The sequence below is a fragment of the Lentinula edodes genome (assembly GCF_021015755.1).
Source record: "Lentinula edodes strain Le(Bin) 0899 ss11 chromosome Unknown C8R40scaffold_45, whole genome shotgun sequence".
Lineage (NCBI taxonomy): Eukaryota > Fungi > Basidiomycota > Agaricomycetes > Agaricales > Omphalotaceae > Lentinula > Lentinula edodes.
Window position 1 is genome coordinate 367,747 of NW_025764351.1, and position 17,509 is coordinate 385,255.

Genomic DNA, 17,509 nt, shown 5'->3' on the forward strand with positions numbered 1-17,509 from the left:
AGCGAAGAATATCTTAAACTCTCACGATCATGATCAGTTCTTTGTTTGTTTGGTCTTGGCTTTGTTTGGTCCGGGTTTCGGCCCGTTTCAATAAACAACTCGACATCCTCGACATCGATACCTTCCTCTAATTACATACTTTGACCATGTACTTTGACCATGTACTGCAGCTAACTCGTGCATGGTCTCTCATCTTTCTCATCTATGCTTTGAACTCATTAATAATGCAGCTCTGCCTCACCTCGGGAACCTCTTCACACAATATTCGACTATCCCTGCATGGACTATATGTACGTTCTTCAAATATTATTTCCTTAACTCACTCAGGACTATATAGAGCGCTTTTGTGTTCGATAAAATATCCACGGATGGATTGAACCTTGCTGGACGGAGTCTTCGTGCTCAGTAGGCTGATAGTGAGTTGTCACAATGAACCATATCGGTTCACTCATGGACCTATTTGAATCTGGATAGCCTAAAGAAAAAAGCGAAAAGGGCGAACAAGTGAAGAAGGAAACGAGACCTATACCTCTACCTCGACCGAGCTATCCGAAAGCTACTCATGATTCTCTCGCGATCCGTACAATTGTCGTATCAGGAATCTCTGCGGAAATAGACACGAAAAGTTCGTGAGCCATTCTTCGGAACAGGCTGATACAGGTGCGTTTATTTTATTTTCCTCTTCGTAAATAGTTCTTTTGCATTATCTCAATAACTTCATTCCATAGCCCAAGTCGTATTTGCCACTCCCCAAAACGCACTCGAAGCCGTCACTTAACTTCACGCACACGTATCCAGAGGGAATCTACTCTCGGTCGAACTCAAGAAACGGTTGGATAACATAACCAAATCCATGGTCAATCCAAAACAGGCCTCCCACATCCACCGTTGCTGCTTCTAGTCGTCTAGTCGTGCAGCACGAGGAATATCCCATTCAATACCTCACAGCAGGACCTTCGTGCCTTGTTCCTTCCTTACGGCCCTATCTACTCTATACACATTAATCCTCTCGAAACCAATACCGACGACACTAACGTTACCAACGACGGAGAGGAGCCGTCTCCAACAATCGAATTCTCAACCAAGATCACAATTCCGAACCCGAGGATTCGCGTTCGTTTGGATCCAATTACAGGTGAAGGCCGAAGTAAAGGATATGGATTCCTCGAGCTGAACACCCATGTGCGGACGCTCTCCGTGTTCTCCTTTGGGCGAACAACAACCCGAGTGTTGCCGAACTTTGGGAGGAGTGGTGGAAGGAGGAATTAGTGGCATTGTTACAGGCGGAGAAAATTAGACCGGAGAATGAAAAGGAGGAGTCGAGGATCAAGAGAGTCGAAGGGGAAATCGAGAAACTTGAGAGTGGTGGTGGTGGTGGTACTGTGCCGAAGAAAAGTAGAGGCACGCTGATAGTGGACTTTTCAATTGAGAATGTACAGGTTGTGCGACGAAGAAGGGTGATGCAGGATGAACAGAGGAATGTGCGTAGTATTCCCGTGCTATTCAAACTCTGACGTTAAGTTCTAACTGTGGTGTTCATTTCACAGGCTGATGGGACACAAAAGAGGGATTCAAAGAATGCGACGGCGGTCCCTTCTCAAACTTGAAAAGAGCAGTCCGAAGAATTGGCACCGAGGAAGAAACGCAAGGTTGACAAATGTTGATGACGCGGACAAAGTCGTCGCTCAGACTGATTTGTTGCGAGCAGAAACCGGGTCCAACAGCTTCCCCTCGTCCGAGTCATGGGTGGAGGATGACCTCGCTCATTCGCTCAAGACACTCTAGTTCATTCAAGACCACTATCTCTGAGGCTGGTCCCCTGACTTCCAGTATCATCAATGACAATGACCCCACAGGACCATCCTGTTTCAATAAACGACTCGACATCCTCGACATCGTATATTTCCTTTAATAACTTTGACCATGTACTCCAAACAGAAACATTGTTGAAGTCTATATCTTTTCTCGTTGTAAATGATTGATGCTGATATCAGTGATATCGTTGTTGTTGATATATCTTGAGAGATGTGCACCTCTGAGATGTATCCGATGTCAGGACGTCGGTGATGTCTCGATGTCCCCGATATCGGGTACAAATAATCCAAGCTGGAAAACTTCAAAATTTACTTCATTTTACCTTGAATATTTCAGTAATTTTTCCACAGTATTAATTCAAGTATATCTTGATGATTATGTTTATTTACTCTTGCATAATGCAGTTGAGTATATCCTTCATATACACATTATAATTATTACAGGAAAAATCGGACAAAATAGGAGGAAGTTTGAAACATTGTCTTGAGTTAAGCTGTATGCTTTATGGTCAGAATTTTCCTCAGTATCTGTGAGGCAAATTTCAGAATATATTCCAAATAATCTGAGGTGAGAAACTTGCAGATAAATGACCATAGATGTTAAATAACCCTCTCATAATCACGCAATAGGACCTTGAGATTAACTCGAGTATTTTTCCACACATTCAAGGCATTTAATCTTGTAGTAATCAGGCCTCAATTAATGCAAAAATTCATTGCAGTATATATTGAAACCATGTTTCCGAAATGCTTCCCAGTATTTAATGGTGATATTGACAAAAACTTTTTAATATCCTTCGAATTTAACTAATAAATTGACAGTCAAATATCTTTATCTAATCTACATGATATCTAGGAAATTTCCACGACTGAAAAAGATGCCATCCCCCCAGTGATTCTATTCAACAAGATGTTGCTCAATTCCAACTTTGACAGTAGTTCCTGCCTATTCTTGTTCGGCTACAGGAGTATCCGTGTCAAACGATACAGTTGCTCCGGCGAAAACGAGACTGCTCGAGATAAGGTCTTTACGCTGTCTTTATAATCTGTTGACGTTGTCGTATATCTTGTCTTTCTTGAATCCACAACGGACAAGTCTCGAGATTGGATGAGATAACGGTCTATAACGGTGAGAACGATTCTTAGCTCGAGCAGAAGCACGGAATATTGATCATCCTCTAAATTGGTGAGTTGCACGTTTTTAGTTCCTCTTTCTTTATTGTCAGGGGAACTGATAGCCATTGTGATCTCTTCTCTAATCATGCGGTTACGTCGAACAGCAGTCAAATCATCAGGGTTTTTTTAAGAAGTTGTTTCAAGGACACAAATTTCCAGTCTTCAAACCAGCCTGAAATACCGCGAACCGTTCGACAACATACTGAGATGGCGCTGGGAATCAGCGAGGCTCAGCTCTTGGGCCTTTTCCTCGCCAGTGTCTTCTGGGGGATGTTTCTGATCACTTTCGTTCAAAGCATACGTTATTTATTGTGGGACTTGAAAGGGAATCTCAAGCCACTGTCGATAATCAACTGGCCTCTGCTCATAGTCGCAGCGTTGTTGGCATTCCTATCGACCTTCGACGTCGCGTTAGGGTTGATGCACAATATTGAAGCATTCATATTTTACACAGGTCCAGGGGGATCTGCTGCTCGATTCACGGGGTTAACAGATTGGGTCAACATCTTGAAGGTGAGTACCATAGCTTGATGACAGCTTTCTATCTTCACTCATAGAACTTCAGACATGTAACGTGGTGTTTGGGAAACTCATCAGCGACGGAGTCCTTGTAAAGTCTTTCGAATTGCATGCCATCGAGCTATCATATTGACTGCGGCTTAGGTGTACCGCTGCTGGGTGGTGTATAACAAGAGATGGCTCGTTATCGCGTTTCCGCTTCTTTTATGGCTAGGTTACCTGGGTCTCGCCATTTTTGTGATCTACTTGGAAGCAAGCGCTGATAATCCTCACGTCTTGCTGACGGGCCCAGGCTTGTCGGACCTTACACCCAGCATCACATCTGGATGGACTATGTCACTCGTCAATAACATACTGGCCACTGGTACTAGTTCAAATTCTCTCGATAAACATATCTTTGCTTGACATTCCACTTGTCATCCAGGGTTGATTGTCTATCGCATCTGGCGCGTAGACCAAGAAAATTCAGCGTATGCTGTGCAGAGCGTATCGTCGCGTAGCCGCGCATTTTTTGGTCGAAGTAGCCGAAGGACTAGATTGCAAAACGTTACAAGAATCATCATCGAATCAGGCTTCCTTTATACGACCATCGCATTGATCACCTTCATTACATTTCTGACCGGCAGTAATTCGTTCTATGCAACCTCCGACGCAGTGAGTAGATGCCTACGCCATCTTGTTGTGAATGTGACAGATCGTTTCCCTTTTACCAGGAACTTCAAATCCTCTCAATAGCGTTCAACCTGATCATTATTCGTATAAGTACTCGGCCTGAAGAGAACTACAGTGTACAAACTACTAGGCCACATCACCCATCATTCCCCCTGCGTACATTCACTTCTGTAGCGGAGAGTACTAGTCCAGCTCCAGACGAAATCATAACGAAAAGGACTCTGGAAGTGATGGTCACAAACGAGGAGAACGTGGACGTGGATTATTCGCCAGCACGTTCTCGGGGCGCAATTTCATTCAGATCTGATATGAACAAATCTGGGCATGATGTTGAGAGAAATTCAATTCCGTAGAATGATGGCCAATGGGGCGGTTATGTGGATTATATGTTCGTGTATGAGCTGGGTACAACATTTGTATGGACGTGTCAATGTAATGGTTATTAAATTTCTTGCTACCTTGGTGGAGAAACAAAAACTCATGGGGGTACCGCGGATCGAACGCGGGACCTTCAGAACGGCTAATTATAACTTCAGTCTGCTGCTCTCCCAGCTGAGCTATACCCCCTTAGAGTATCTGGCTACGTCTAGCCACCATATTCTCGCGATTTCTCACAGGTAAATTTAGGTACAACTCTGGCTCTATACTATTCATAGCTATTCATCCGTAATCTCCATATCTAGAGCTTGTGGCTTCACCGTCAAGCTTTGCGCCCAGTTCCCTTCTTCAACCTCCAAAAACGACTCTTGTTGTGGTTTGTTCATACCTGTCCTATATGGGTCGGATTCAATTTGGGTTGATTCATTTGTGCTCTTCGGTGCTGAACTGAATTTGCGTAGTGGGAATGTCTGTGGTGCAGACTGGACGCTTGTACTATGATCATCTGAACCACTGGGATGAGCACTGATGCGAATGATAATAAGATTGAATGCAATGGACAGAATTTGGAGCTCCTGTTGGATCAATGAATTAGCAGTCGAGCGGGGGATCAAGCTAAATACACATGCCGCATCTGAAGTAGGATAGAAAGAGTTGCTTCCAACCACGAAAGTAATGAACGTGATGAAAGCAATGGTGGTATACATTAATCCCGATTCGACAATGATTCGAATGACGTTCTGCAACTTTGTCCTTTGATGCTTCTGTCGACCAAAGAGCCCGCGAGTTCCTTGCAAGGATGAGCCTTGAGTTTGAATGCCAAACAGGGCGTTGGTTTGGTCTACGCGCCAAATACGGTAAACAATAACTCCTGGAAGTGAAGTTTGGTCAAAATCGACGCGAGTTGGAAAAAAGGGATAAGGATGAGCACTAGCCTTACGTACCTGTGGTTATGATATTGTTAGCCAATGACATCGTCCAACCAGCAGTAATACTGGGAGTGAGGCTTGATAATCCTCCAGTGAGCAACACTTTGGGGTTTCCTGCGCTCGCCTCCAGATAAATGACGAATATTCCAGTACCGAGATATCCCATCCACAAGAGTATGGGAAATACAACAACAATGATTCTACGGTCGCACACAGCCCAGCATCTGTATACCTAGCAGTAGGTGGAGGAAAATGAACTCGACAAAAAGGCGATGTTAAAAGTATTTTTGAACTGACCAAGACGCCATCGCTGATTACTTTGCCAAATACGACGTTGCACGTCTGATGGAGGTGAAGAGCAAAGGACGAGACTTGAGCATGATAGAAATCACAAAACTTCATACTACGAACCTTTAAAATATTCACCCAATCTGTTAAACCTGTAAACCTTGCAGCTGAGCCACCGGGGCCGGTGTAGAAGATGAAGGCCTCGATACTGTGCATCAGACCTAGTGAGACATCAAAAGTCGATAACGCCATCAAGAGTAGGGCTACAACAAGCATTGGCCAATTGATTGTCGATGCGCGTTTGAGTCTGCCACCTGGAACATTGAGATCCCAAAGCATACACCGCATTGCTTGGACAAAGGTGATGAGTAACATGCCCCAGAAAACGCTGGCAAGAAACAATCCAAGAATTTGAGCTTCGCTAATCCCCAGAGTGTCTGCCATGGGAATAATAAGAAAGAGACGGAGGAACCTGCTCTGCTTAATCGATGATGAGAGAATTTTAAGGAGCATTCGCTCAGGAGGTCATCCTAGGGTATTGTCCAATCTCCAGTCGTGCAAAGAACAAAGTGGAAAAAAATCATGTTAGCATCAATACTTCTGGATGGAAGTGTAAACAGTTCATATTGCATATGTTAATTATAATGCTGGATAACGTTTGGAGATGAGACAGCGTGGGCATCCACCTTCACTGTGATTCGATACATCAAACAATGTGAATTACATAGTTGAACGGCGGTGTTGAAACTGCTCCCAGAAGACTGAAGGAGGGCGAGAAGAGTCGGATTGCTAACGGGTGACCTAGATGCTGGATTATCGGTATTCGTATAGCAAATATCCAGACCGGGATCTTAATTCAAAACCTTTTTTGAGGGTCCATCGAACACAGGTCCAAGTACTTGAGACGGGAAACGCCACCATTAGGAACATACTGATAAGAGATTCATGTTTACCTAGCAGATTGTCTGCGTAATCTAAGTCGGGGAGTGTTGGAAAAGGCCGAGTACAGAATGATCGAGTTGCCAGAGCACCGTACCCTCCGGTGATAATCAGTACGTCAAAGGGAGGCGCATTGGTGAAATCATGCGAGTGCAATTGATTCCCCAAAGTTTGACCTCACTGGATTCAGAGAAGGGTCTCGAGATTTGGTAGAGAACCGGCTCCAGAGTTTAGGCGATGATGCTAAGATGGATTGGAAAATCTCCAGACAGTAGGTTAAGAACAGGTTAAGAACGTCCAATGGGCCAAACGCATCTAGCGCCTGAATCCGCATTGATCAGTATTCATTTTGATGCAGGGGACTAGCTTACCTAGAACGTCAGGAACACCAACAGCCCAAAATTCACCGGAGGTCCTTATACAAGTACGTTCTCATCTCGGCATTGAAGAAAGAAATCGCAGAATATATCTTCACCTCGAGGTTCTGCGCTTTCATATTTCGTTATCGTGTTGTCCTAAACGGTTGTGGAAAAGACAGAAGAGGTATATAAATAAAATGTATTGGACCTCAGCCTTCTCGTACGGTATCAATAAATGATTGGGTTTGATCTTTGTTTCAGTGTCCTTGGCAATGAGATGCAGATACTTGAAGTTCTTCGAATGTGTGAGGTTCCAAGGGGAGGAACAGGGTTAATGTGCATCTGGTACACAGTGCAAGCACCTAGATGTATCAAACGCCATAAGGATTGTTATCACAAGCGCTTTCCTTGTCCGTAGTTATCATGCACTTTGTTAAGGTTTTATGTTGTTCGAAGGAGGCAACCTACCGGTTCTAAAAACTAGTTGGATCCTTTTTGGTTGGCCAGGTTAGCCTTAGCAAAAATTTGAGAGACAGTGGAGCTTGTGCTTATGCGACGAGGAAGGTTTGAAGCTGAGGAGGTTCACTTGATCTTGGGTTATGCTGTGGGGATAGTAGATCTGTTGGAACAGCGGCAACGCCTCGTTCGGGAATGACACAGTAACTTGTTCAGCTGGGAGACGTACCATGAGGCTTTCTGGAAGTGAAATTGGTTTTACTGATAGACGGATAAGATATCCGTATATGGGAAGAGGTCAAAGGCCGGATAGACGAGCGATGATGGCTACAGCGGAGCGGGCAACAATTGTCAATTATACACGTGAATCCTATCGTATGTACGTTCAATAGAACAACACAGTCGTACTTCCGACTATTGATATGTTATGCATTTGCAATGAGCTGTGCTTGCACCTATACCTATCTACCAAGTCCTTTCCAGCATTCGATTAACGACTACCGGTCTTCCACTCGATGGATGTGCCATATCATTCATCCTTGCCTCTCGCAAGGTATTCAGCATCGAAGACAAGAAGATGGCTGTGACTATACGCCCTTGACCGAACGGCCATGGGTTGATTGGCGAATTCGCAGTGTCGTCTGCCCCTCCTATACTTCCGGGAGTATTGCCCAGCGGCGTCGAACCAGCCCTTGGGCCTACTCCTGCTGCATGTGATGTATGAGATGCAGGAGATCCAGAGCTTGTTCCATCTCCGAATAAATCTTCCATCCGTCCACCACCACCGACACTGTTCGGCGTCCCGGCTCTCGAGCCTGATCGAGATCTCAGTCCCGTTGCAGACCTCTTTGTGGGGCTAAGAGATCCGAGGGAGACTGGAACTAGAGCTGGAGGGTAACGATGTTGCATTTGTTGTGGGTGTTGGGGCATAAAATACGGGCCGTTTATCATGTGCTGTGGTGGTAGCGGTGCTGAGGCATACCCTTGTTTTTTGAGATGTGCCTGTAATTGAATTGCGCCATGGAATCGTTGCCGTTCGAGTTGCCATTCCATATCAGAGGTAGTGGCGGCGGATGCAGAAACGTTCCGGGGAAGATTTTTCTGGCTCTGCATACTTTGGGAAACACGGGCTCCTTTCATCGTACTCTTGAAATTACCCGCAGCGTTCCTCTTACCCATATTTGCATTTGCATTCATATTCCTCATTTCTTCAGCAGTGACGTCTTCGCGGTACCTATTCCACAGACTGTACATCGATATGATCTCCTGCGCTATGGTGGCTATAGCAGAAAGCGAGACGTTGAGGTTTGCGAGAAAATCGATGGGGTCTTGTTGGTTTGCATGTTTCGATGAGGAATCACTGGTCCGCGACGAGCGTCTTGGATGTGGAGTTGTTTGGGATGGCTCGCCTGAATTTGAAGAGTCCGAGTTGAATGCAGGAGAATAAGGTAGTAGATGCGCGATACTATTCTGAGTGGGTGTATGAAGGACAAGAGTAAGATAGATGGCGGTCACGGCGATCAGATGCGGTGGATAGATAAGACATAGTTCAGAGCGATAGGTGTCGTTAATTATAAACCTAGAGGTGAACTTCTTAGTATCAAAAGAAACGTAGAGCAACGAGTATGTACCATGCGGTCTGTAAACCCCCCTCAGATAACTCCAGTTGTCCTTGGCCGGTACCCCAATACCTGGGGCCATCGTCGGCACCGATGCCCGTGCCCAGTTCGCCTGCTTCAGCTTCCTCCGCAGGAGAATCCGAGCTGGAATTGCTGTTACCAAAATCCTTGTTACACAAAGCAAGCAATGTTCGATACGGATGAAACACGATTAAGTCACACTCCAGATCGTCCACAAGATAAAACTCCATTTCTGCGAGTTTAGAGTTGTCAGAAGGGAAGTGCTTGACATTGTATTGTTCCTCTGTAACGTGTCATGTTCGGAATACCTCAGTACTCGTTCTTCGCGGAATAGAATGGTCAAAATCTCACGACTGAACAGCGCACGCGACTCGGCCACCACGTTCTTTATGTGTACTGGGGACTCTTCTGCCTTTGCAGCAACATAGCAGCACGCTGAGAGAACAAGATAAGGGTCCGTTTCGCAGTACGAGTTCTTCAGGTAGAATCTCCGAAAGAACACTGTAGCAGTGGCTATGACTCGTTGTCGAAATCCGAGTTTCTTCCCTAGCTTTGAAATGACTAGTCATATAAAATGAGATATTACAGCTAAGTGAGGGAGTTAATCACAACCTACTGTTGGCGAAATAGATGGCTAGAAATTCAAGACATTCTGGCTCTGAAACGTACACCAAATCGTCTGCGCGTGCTTGCTTCAATGTTGCCCGGTCGACGATCCAGCGTTTACTGAGCGCAGAAAGTTAAACAAGAATGTGGGGCCGTCGTATAGCGCTTTCTCACTAATGCGAGCTTGCCCAAAAGTCGGTGGCCATTAATTAGATGGTAGAGAAGGAGAAGGCGCGAAGGGTCACAAGCGATATACCTCACGATCGGTAAACTAGCGAATACCGGTAACAGATGCTGTTTTGCAAACTATTCAATACGGTGAGATGGCCGAGCGGTCTAAGGCGCCAGACTAAGGAGACCAACGTATTTGATGCGCACTGAAATCTGGTCACATTGTGGCGTGGGTTCGAATCCCACTCTCATCATTTTTACTGTTGCATTTTTTTGACGTTTTTGCACAAAGAAAATCCTTCAAAAAGTTTGCACCTGATTTTCTGAAAGTCCTCCAAAAAGTTTGCACCTGATTTTCTGAAAGTCCTCCAAAAAGTTTGCACCTGATTTTCTGAAAGTCCTCCTCCCTTTTGAGGGACAGTTAGTTATAAATCCGCTCTATGCGTAAACGCGTCGCGTCTCGAAGACGGGCATGTGTTTAATTGAACGCGCATACAACCGACGCGCCTCGGACACCGGCTAACAAACCTCTACGAGCCGGAACCTCGGCATAGAGGGGACGGGAGTAAAAATTCCCACTCGCGTTTCTCATTGGCGTGTGATTATCCGTGCTCACCTTAATAACAAGGGCGCTTGTGATTTGTCTGAACGCTTCTTGGATAGCTACCACCACCACTACCTCTTTATCTGCTCAATAATGTCCTCCGCAAGAGCCAAAATACTCGAGAAACACGATGACGACGTAGTTATCGTCTCAGCTATTCGTTCTGCTTTGACCAAAGTAAGAATTTGATCTTGAGAATGCTCTTCGACGAGGCTAATTCACTGTATTTGCTTCAACAGTCGAAGAAAGGCGGCTTCAAAGATACACGACCAGAAGAAATTCTCATGAATGTTCTCAAGCACACATACACTTCAACCAACCTCGACCCGGCACTTATCGAGGATATTGTTGTGGGTAATGTCCTTCCACCGTCTGGAGGAGCTAGTGCAGCACGTATGGCCGCTATTGCCGCCGGAATTCCGATTGCTACACCTATCACTACGGTAAATAGACAGTGCTCAAGTGGGCTTACGGCTGTCAGCCAAATCGCGAATGGTATCAAGTCCGGCCAGATTGATATTGGTATTGGTGAGCTTCTCTATATATCCTAACGGTTTTTCCTCGTCGGATAGACTAACACTATTTTCTAACTAGGTGCTGGTGTGGAATCCATGACATTTGGTTACGGCGCAGGCGCAATGCCAGACGGCTACTCTGACCTAGTCCTCGAAACCCAAGAAGCAGAAGATTGTCTTATCCCAATGGGTATAACCTCTGAAAACGTCGCTGCTGACTACAACATATCCCGGGAAGCCCAAGACACCTTCGCCGCCCTTTCCTTCCAAAAAGCCGCCGCAGCCCAAAAAGCTCACCTCTTTGACCCAGAGATCCTCCCTATCCGAGTTAAACAGGTTTCTCCTGATGGCGGCAAACAGTTCCTTGTCGACGCAGATGATGGGATTAGAGACGGGGTTACCGTACAGAGTCTGGGGAAACTGAAGCCTGCGTTCAAGAAGGATGGATCGACACATGCGGGGAATGCCAGTCAGGTTTCGGATGGAGCTGCCGCGGTGCTTTTGGCGAGGAGGAGCGTTGCGAAGAAGCTTGGGTTGCCGATTGTGGGTAAGTTTGTTGGCGCGCAGGCTGTCGGGGTTCCGCCGAGAATTATGGGTGTCGGACCCGCGTATGCTATTCCACATGTAAGCAAAAAAAATCCTTACCTCCTCCCTTCTCCGACTACAAAAACCCGACCTACCCCAAAGATTCTTGCTTACAACTCATATCACCTGGGGTCCTAACCTTATTCATAACCTTATACCACATAACTGATGTTCCTTCATTTTCCCTTTCCCAACTACTCAATGTAAATCAGGTTCTCAAGAAAACCGGTCTCGAAATGTCCGATATCGATTTCTTCGAGATCAACGAGGCGTTTGCATCGCAAGCACTGTTTTGCTGTGAGCAACTAGGCATTCCGTGGAAGGAAGCCGGCTTAATGGGGAAGGTCAACCGATGGGGAGGTGCGATCGCTATTGGGCATCCTCTTGGCTGTAGTGAGTGATATGTTTTCTTGTTTTTCTTGTTTCGTTTCGTATATTTTTTCCGGCTTCTTGGGATACCGGTTGTTTGCCTTTTTACCTGTCTCCTGTTCGTCATATGAGGTACATCACTAACTTTTGATTATCCATCCTCCTTCTTTCTTCTTCCCCACCCACCTCGTCCCATGACAATTACCTCACCCTACCCCACATCATGCATCATCTCTTTAACAACAATCAGCCGGTGCTCGACAAATCGCCACGGGTCTCAACATTGCCAAGCACGATAACGAGAAAGTGTTCGTGACGAGTATGTGCATTGGTAGTGGGATGGGAATGGCTGGTGTCTTTGTTAATGAGCAATGAAAAATCTACGTGAGTGTGGTGTGGTGAAATGGGTTGAGTGGATGGACTTGCATAGCTCCGTATCGGATTGATTAATAAATGACCAATGTACCTAGTTATGTATGTAGAGCATGTTATCTGTATTCCGTTGTATCTTCTTGCTTTGATAACAAGGAATGAAACGGAGTAGTTTCAAGAAATGTTTGGATGCATCAAATCCTAAGAACGAAGCTAATCAACAGAGGCGTCGTTTCTATCGCTGCTTGATAATCGGACGAGTTGTAGTTGGCTTAGCCACTGCTAGTTTTGAACAAGCGAACTGACTCACTCAAATTTCAGTATTTTTCTTATTCCTCTTACAGGATGTTCAAACACCGTTACAAGCAAGGTGATAGTGTTACTGTGGTAGGGAGGGAGCAAAGGGAAAGGGAGGGGAAGGCTGGGGAAGGGTGCCCACTGCCACCTGGCAAATTGCCTCAAATTGCGAGTCGCTTGAGGGAAGTCGACATTAAATTATATCTGCATATCACAGCCTCAATGGGAGAAGATTTTAGCAGTGAAAAACTCAACGTCAACCCTGGCTCAATCTTCAACGTATTTTCCATCTGTCTACCACCAGTGTGGTACGTCCCAATGTTGCACTGTTTCTCCTGGGTTCCAATTTCTAACGTTAACGGCTGTAGGGCATATTACAGCTCAAAACCCCGCCGCATTTGCACTGGCACTTACGTAGATTCGCTGGTCGAATCTGCTGGCACTTGTATCGTTTGTTTGTAGTCGCTTCAATACTCGTTATTTCCGTTGTATGTTTGTTGTCGATTCCAGGTGCTTGTTGACTGACTAGGTATTTCCCAGCAACAACTGGTTTGGCTTCTCGAACTTCTCGAACTACTATCTAGTATCGCTCCAAGCTCTCCCCGTTTTTCCCGTCGAATCCTCGTAAGTTTCTACATTCGTATTTGGATCTTGTTGAATTGCTCAACTTATCTCTCGAACGCTACCTCTTTTTGACCCAAGTTCGAACCTTGAGCTCACGTCCGAAGATTCTCATCCTACTACGAATCGCTTGATATTTCTCTCATCAACTCCTCTCTATTCCAACGTTTCTGTCCAGGGGCCTCTCGTTAACATCCAAAGCATCATAGCATGCACTTATTTCCATTTCTCCCGGTTGGGTTGTTTGCTACGCTCCTCTTGTTTTTAACACTTCCAGCTGGTGTCTTTCCATCTCCAGTAAACCTTCGCCCTCGCCCTGACAATCACCCCGGACTCAGTGAAATCTCGCAACCTCAACACCCAACAACAAGTCCAACAAGTAAGAGTTCTTTCAATCAATTACTTGGCAGTAAACATACCCAAACTCACTATTTCCATTATTCCCTTTTCTTTTTCAGAAACTCCTGCCTTTGAGGTATTGGAATTTCATTTGATACGCCAAAAGAGTGCGGGTGAGGCGGTTCTCAAAGTCAACACTCCCGCCCCCCACGTTGATTCCTCTGAAACTTGGACGTTGGCTGTAATGAACCAAACGGCGACCAACCGCGACTCGGGGTTTCGAACAGAACCAATTGTGGGGGGTACCGCGGGCGGTACATCTCCAACTTGGAAAAGTGCAGTCCGCGGCAATCGCACTGGTGTTTTTGTCATTATATCACGGAACCCTCCGGTATCGAAGATCTTGGGAAGAGCCAAAGCGACATTAACAGGGAAGAGAAAAATCTTCCGCAGCTGTAGAGATGTCGATGCCAATCAGCCGAATCTTCTGTATTTGGATTCGCTGTTGTCAGCGCTGAAGAAAATGGAAGATGAGGAGGGGATAGCTGATGTGGATTTGGACCTGAGCTTGGATGGGGAGTGGTTGCCTATGATGAAGGAGATGATTATAACAGCTGGCAGTGCGGCAGGTCAAAAGGTCACTGGCCAGGATTGGGAGCGGTACAAGAAAGTACTAGAAGAGCCTCGGTTTAAGTTCGAGCCGCAGTCGCCGCCGACTAAGGCTTGGGAAGAGGCAGCAGAAAAGAGAATTTTGGGAGATGGGTTTAAGCTCGAGAAGTGATGAGGATTTTGGAATACGACATGTGGTGAACGTTAAAGCATTACTATAGGTTGTACGCATGCTTTTCCCGTTACAGAATCTCCCTCGTTTCTCTCCGTAGGTTTTCTCTGTAGTTTCAGATATCCACTGATTGATTCACATCCAGGGGGCGGGCAGCGGAGTTTTCCGTGAAATCAACTGGTGCAGACCCCCCCGTGTGAACTTTGAGTTGCCGACAGCGGCTAGCATTGGCTGTCTTGATTCCATTGATCTGTCTGCAGATAGATAGATAGATAAATACGCGGCTCCGTCCGAAGACGGGGTCCCACAAGGGAACAGCCGGGCCCACTGCCTCCACTACAGCGAATGCTCATGCCACATGGTCATGGTAGACTGCAGCAAGTACAGTGGGGAAGTTACATGACTGCAGGTACACTAACATAGCTACTTGAATGTAATGTAGGAGTTGGGTACTGAAGGTGTTGTGAAATGCAGATGTAACCAAAGGGTCAGTTCATTTGAGGCCTGAGGTCCAAAAGCCCCATAGACGAAGCAAATTCCCCTATGGTCCAGTCTGTCCAAAGACGGTTTTTGATGGCCACCTCAGGATGATAACTGTGATGAACTGCAAAGACATAAATGTTCAATATAACTGCGGAAAACTGTGTAAATGAAGTGGCGGTGGGGAGATGGCTGGCCGGTAGCTTCGGCTTTGGTAATATGAAGTCACACGGTGGAATGGAGTGGAGTGGTGGAGTAAGTCAGACATGACTTCTCGAGCTCAAGTGCTATAGTGAGCAGCACTGAGCAGTTGTGCCATTGCAAAAGGTCACAGGTATTGGTGGTCATGGGCAGAAAAGAGTAGATGATAGTAGGCCGGTGTGCATGTGGCTGAAGATTGATGGGGTGATAGGCAAGACCGTGGGGTGATAGTCACAAAAGGTGAAAAAATGGCGACGAGCGAGGGCAAACATCCACCAGCGGCAAGCAAATAAGTATGTCCAACGTTGATGAATAATAGCCTAGTTGCAATGATGTTAGCAAGATAACTGGTGGGGAGAACGCACCATTTCCTTCCATTTTCTTTTTAGCGCCTGTGAGAAGATGGTGGTAGGAACGATGAACAGAAAGTGCAGTGTGCACCGTCGACGACACCTTTGTTCTCCTTGTTTTCCCTTTCATATCAATACATTCTTCCTTAAATCATCATTTTCTCTTTGCTATTATAATGGGCCATAAACAAGCACCTACAAGACATGCATCTGTAGTAATCATTGTCAATAATGGGCTTGCTATCTATTATCTATACAATGTTCCACCATTCAGAACAAAATACCCTGTGATACTTATACAAAGAGGAGATAGGCAGGTACATACAGCAGAGTGCCCAGTTCAAATAAGAGTCCTTATTGCTTACAGTCTTTAGAGGTTCACGCTGGGTTCATTGCACCCTGATCGCACCAACGCGCCGAAGTTCTGATGCCATGTTGCCGTGGCTGGCAAGTCAAAGTTCGCACGGGGGGGTCTGCACCAGTTGATTTCACGGAAAACTCCGGTGCCAGCCCCCTGTTCACATCCATGAACTTTGTTTGCTCTGAGGATTTGATGCGCCCAAACATATCTATACGCCAATTCCAAATTGTTATTGATCCTTAGTGCCGCGCTGGCACGGCAAGTCCCCGACTTAGGCAGCTTTTGGGGTTTGAACCCGAAAGGTTGGGACTTTGTGCAGGTTTCGCCCTTGCAAAGGGGCTCATCAGAGGGCTTAACCGCTGCCCTAACCCGCCGGTTCTACTTTGCAATGATAGATCATGACTCCCTATTCACGGGGTGGAGTATGCCATGTGGTGCCGTCCACATGGTTACCCGATCCGATTTGCAACATCGGCATAGCATCGGGGACCACGGCATATGTGTAGGTATTTTGGTGTGGGGGATGGATCTGGGGGGCACCCTCCCCATTAAGCCAATATCAGAGTGCCTGCCACACAGCTTTGATGAGAGGCCGGTCCATGGCCACCTGACATAAGCCAGGTGGACTTTTGTGTCCGTCTATCTGTATGTAGCCCAAATATAGCCGCTTGCCTATATTTGTCAACTAGTCTGGCCGTCTCCGAAGATAAGGCGGAATAAGTCATACAAAGTCTGAACATCAGTATGGTACGACGTAAGAACAAATCACTTTTCAATGTGCATCCGGAGTAAAAGTATGGTTCATTTGTGTAGTTACATATGGAAAGTTGTTGTTTGCTGGAATAATGAGACATGTATACTTATTTTATGGTACGAAATGTTTACATCGTATTGAACTGTTGATATTGAGATAGACGTAGATCGCGTAGCATTGCTGTACTTGAAAATCATCCAGTGTTCAAGTCATGTACGTTACCCAGCGTTGATCATAAAATCGTATTTGAGGGAGCTTGCTTTTGATAGTGATTTGTCCGGATTTTGGTTTGAGTGTTGAAAGCATAGCTTGGAGATGGTTGAAACATTCCGGAGGCAAAGAGGATCACACTTATTGGGAGTCAGTTATAGTATCGAATCCTATGATATCAGTGAACTGCCCTGAAATTTTGCAAAAGATTTTTCAGTGATGACTGAAGAAGGTACAGCCTTGATAGATATGCACATACATATGTTATTGATTTATTTTGGATGGTTGTTCTTTGATTTGATTTTGAGTGTACAATCAAGACATTAGTATAGGTAAGGTATTATCTAGTGAACCTGTTGTTATGTTAGCTACTACTCATTCAAGGAGGAGAGAAATCACGTACTTTCAAGCAGTAGCTGCACTTAAAAGAATCGGTTCAACGATCGTGGCCCAGACGACGGGCCAGCTTTGAGGAAATGTGAATTTCTCTATGTGTCTTCATTGACCTATCTGTTAGGAATAAGACAAAATGAAAACATAAAATAATGATGCGACTTACAAAGATAACAGTATGCTCGCGGCCGGTCGGTGCATCCCGTTTCCAACATTGACTGTGCTAGAGCCTCTGGTATGCGAATTGGATGTACCGAAAGTCGTTAAATGCAGAACTCACCTGCTCTATGTATGCCAATTAGAGACACTGACTAGTGGCAGCCGTACTCT

At 45.6% G+C, this 17,509-nt stretch overlaps 5 protein-coding genes and 2 non-coding genes across 7 annotated transcripts; 4 read left to right on the forward strand and 3 right to left on the reverse strand.

The window, feature by feature from the left end:
- Positions 1-3,111: 3,111 nt before the first annotated feature.
- On the forward strand, positions 3,112-4,649 carry C8R40DRAFT_648478 (uncharacterized protein). The gene is made up of 6 exons (XM_046235768.1): positions 3,112-3,503; positions 3,556-3,600; positions 3,654-3,732; positions 3,802-3,873; positions 3,934-4,163; positions 4,223-4,649. Exons 1-6 carry the CDS (start codon positions 3,198-3,200, stop codon positions 4,532-4,534), a joined length of 1,044 nt encoding a protein of 347 aa, XP_046081546.1. The 5' UTR covers positions 3,112-3,197; the 3' UTR covers positions 4,535-4,649.
- A 13-nt stretch (positions 4,650-4,662) lies between these two features.
- On the reverse strand, positions 4,663-4,748 carry C8R40DRAFT_t233. The gene has a single exon. It is a non-coding gene; the product is annotated as a tRNA-Phe (tRNA).
- An 89-nt stretch (positions 4,749-4,837) lies between these two features.
- C8R40DRAFT_1175717 (uncharacterized protein) lies at positions 4,838-6,220 on the reverse strand (the record flags this gene model as incomplete). The annotated part of the gene is made up of 4 exons (XM_046232375.1): positions 4,838-5,430; positions 5,504-5,720; positions 5,786-5,830; positions 5,900-6,220. The coding sequence occupies 4 exons, from the start codon at positions 6,218-6,220 to the stop codon at positions 4,838-4,840; spliced, it is 1,176 nt and encodes a 391-aa protein (XP_046081547.1).
- A 1,612-nt stretch (positions 6,221-7,832) lies between these two features.
- Positions 7,833-10,096, reverse strand: C8R40DRAFT_1240484 (cyclin-like protein). Its single transcript, XM_046233521.1, has 5 exons — positions 9,951-10,096; positions 9,787-9,896; positions 9,522-9,731; positions 9,162-9,453; positions 7,833-9,109 (listed from the first exon to the last, which is right to left on the reverse strand). The coding sequence occupies exons 1-5, from the start codon at positions 9,980-9,982 to the stop codon at positions 7,996-7,998; spliced, it is 1,758 nt and encodes a 585-aa protein (XP_046081548.1). The 5' UTR covers positions 9,983-10,096; the 3' UTR covers positions 7,833-7,995.
- On the forward strand, positions 10,094-10,201 carry C8R40DRAFT_t232. The gene has a single exon. It is a non-coding gene; the product is annotated as a tRNA-Leu (tRNA).
- A 271-nt stretch (positions 10,202-10,472) lies between these two features.
- Positions 10,473-12,537, forward strand: C8R40DRAFT_1126650 (Thiolase, N-terminal domain-containing protein). Its single transcript, XM_046229033.1, has 5 exons — positions 10,473-10,728; positions 10,791-11,079; positions 11,146-11,690; positions 11,864-12,044; positions 12,271-12,537. Exons 1-5 carry the CDS (start codon positions 10,645-10,647, stop codon positions 12,393-12,395), a joined length of 1,224 nt encoding a protein of 407 aa, XP_046081549.1. The 5' UTR covers positions 10,473-10,644; the 3' UTR covers positions 12,396-12,537.
- A 617-nt stretch (positions 12,538-13,154) lies between these two features.
- On the forward strand, positions 13,155-14,655 carry C8R40DRAFT_1126654 (uncharacterized protein). The gene is made up of 3 exons (XM_046229034.1): positions 13,155-13,177; positions 13,230-13,689; positions 13,769-14,655. The coding sequence occupies exons 2-3, from the start codon at positions 13,521-13,523 to the stop codon at positions 14,428-14,430; spliced, it is 831 nt and encodes a 276-aa protein (XP_046081550.1). The 5' UTR covers positions 13,155-13,177; positions 13,230-13,520; the 3' UTR covers positions 14,431-14,655.
- Positions 14,656-17,509: the final 2,854 nt, after the last annotated feature.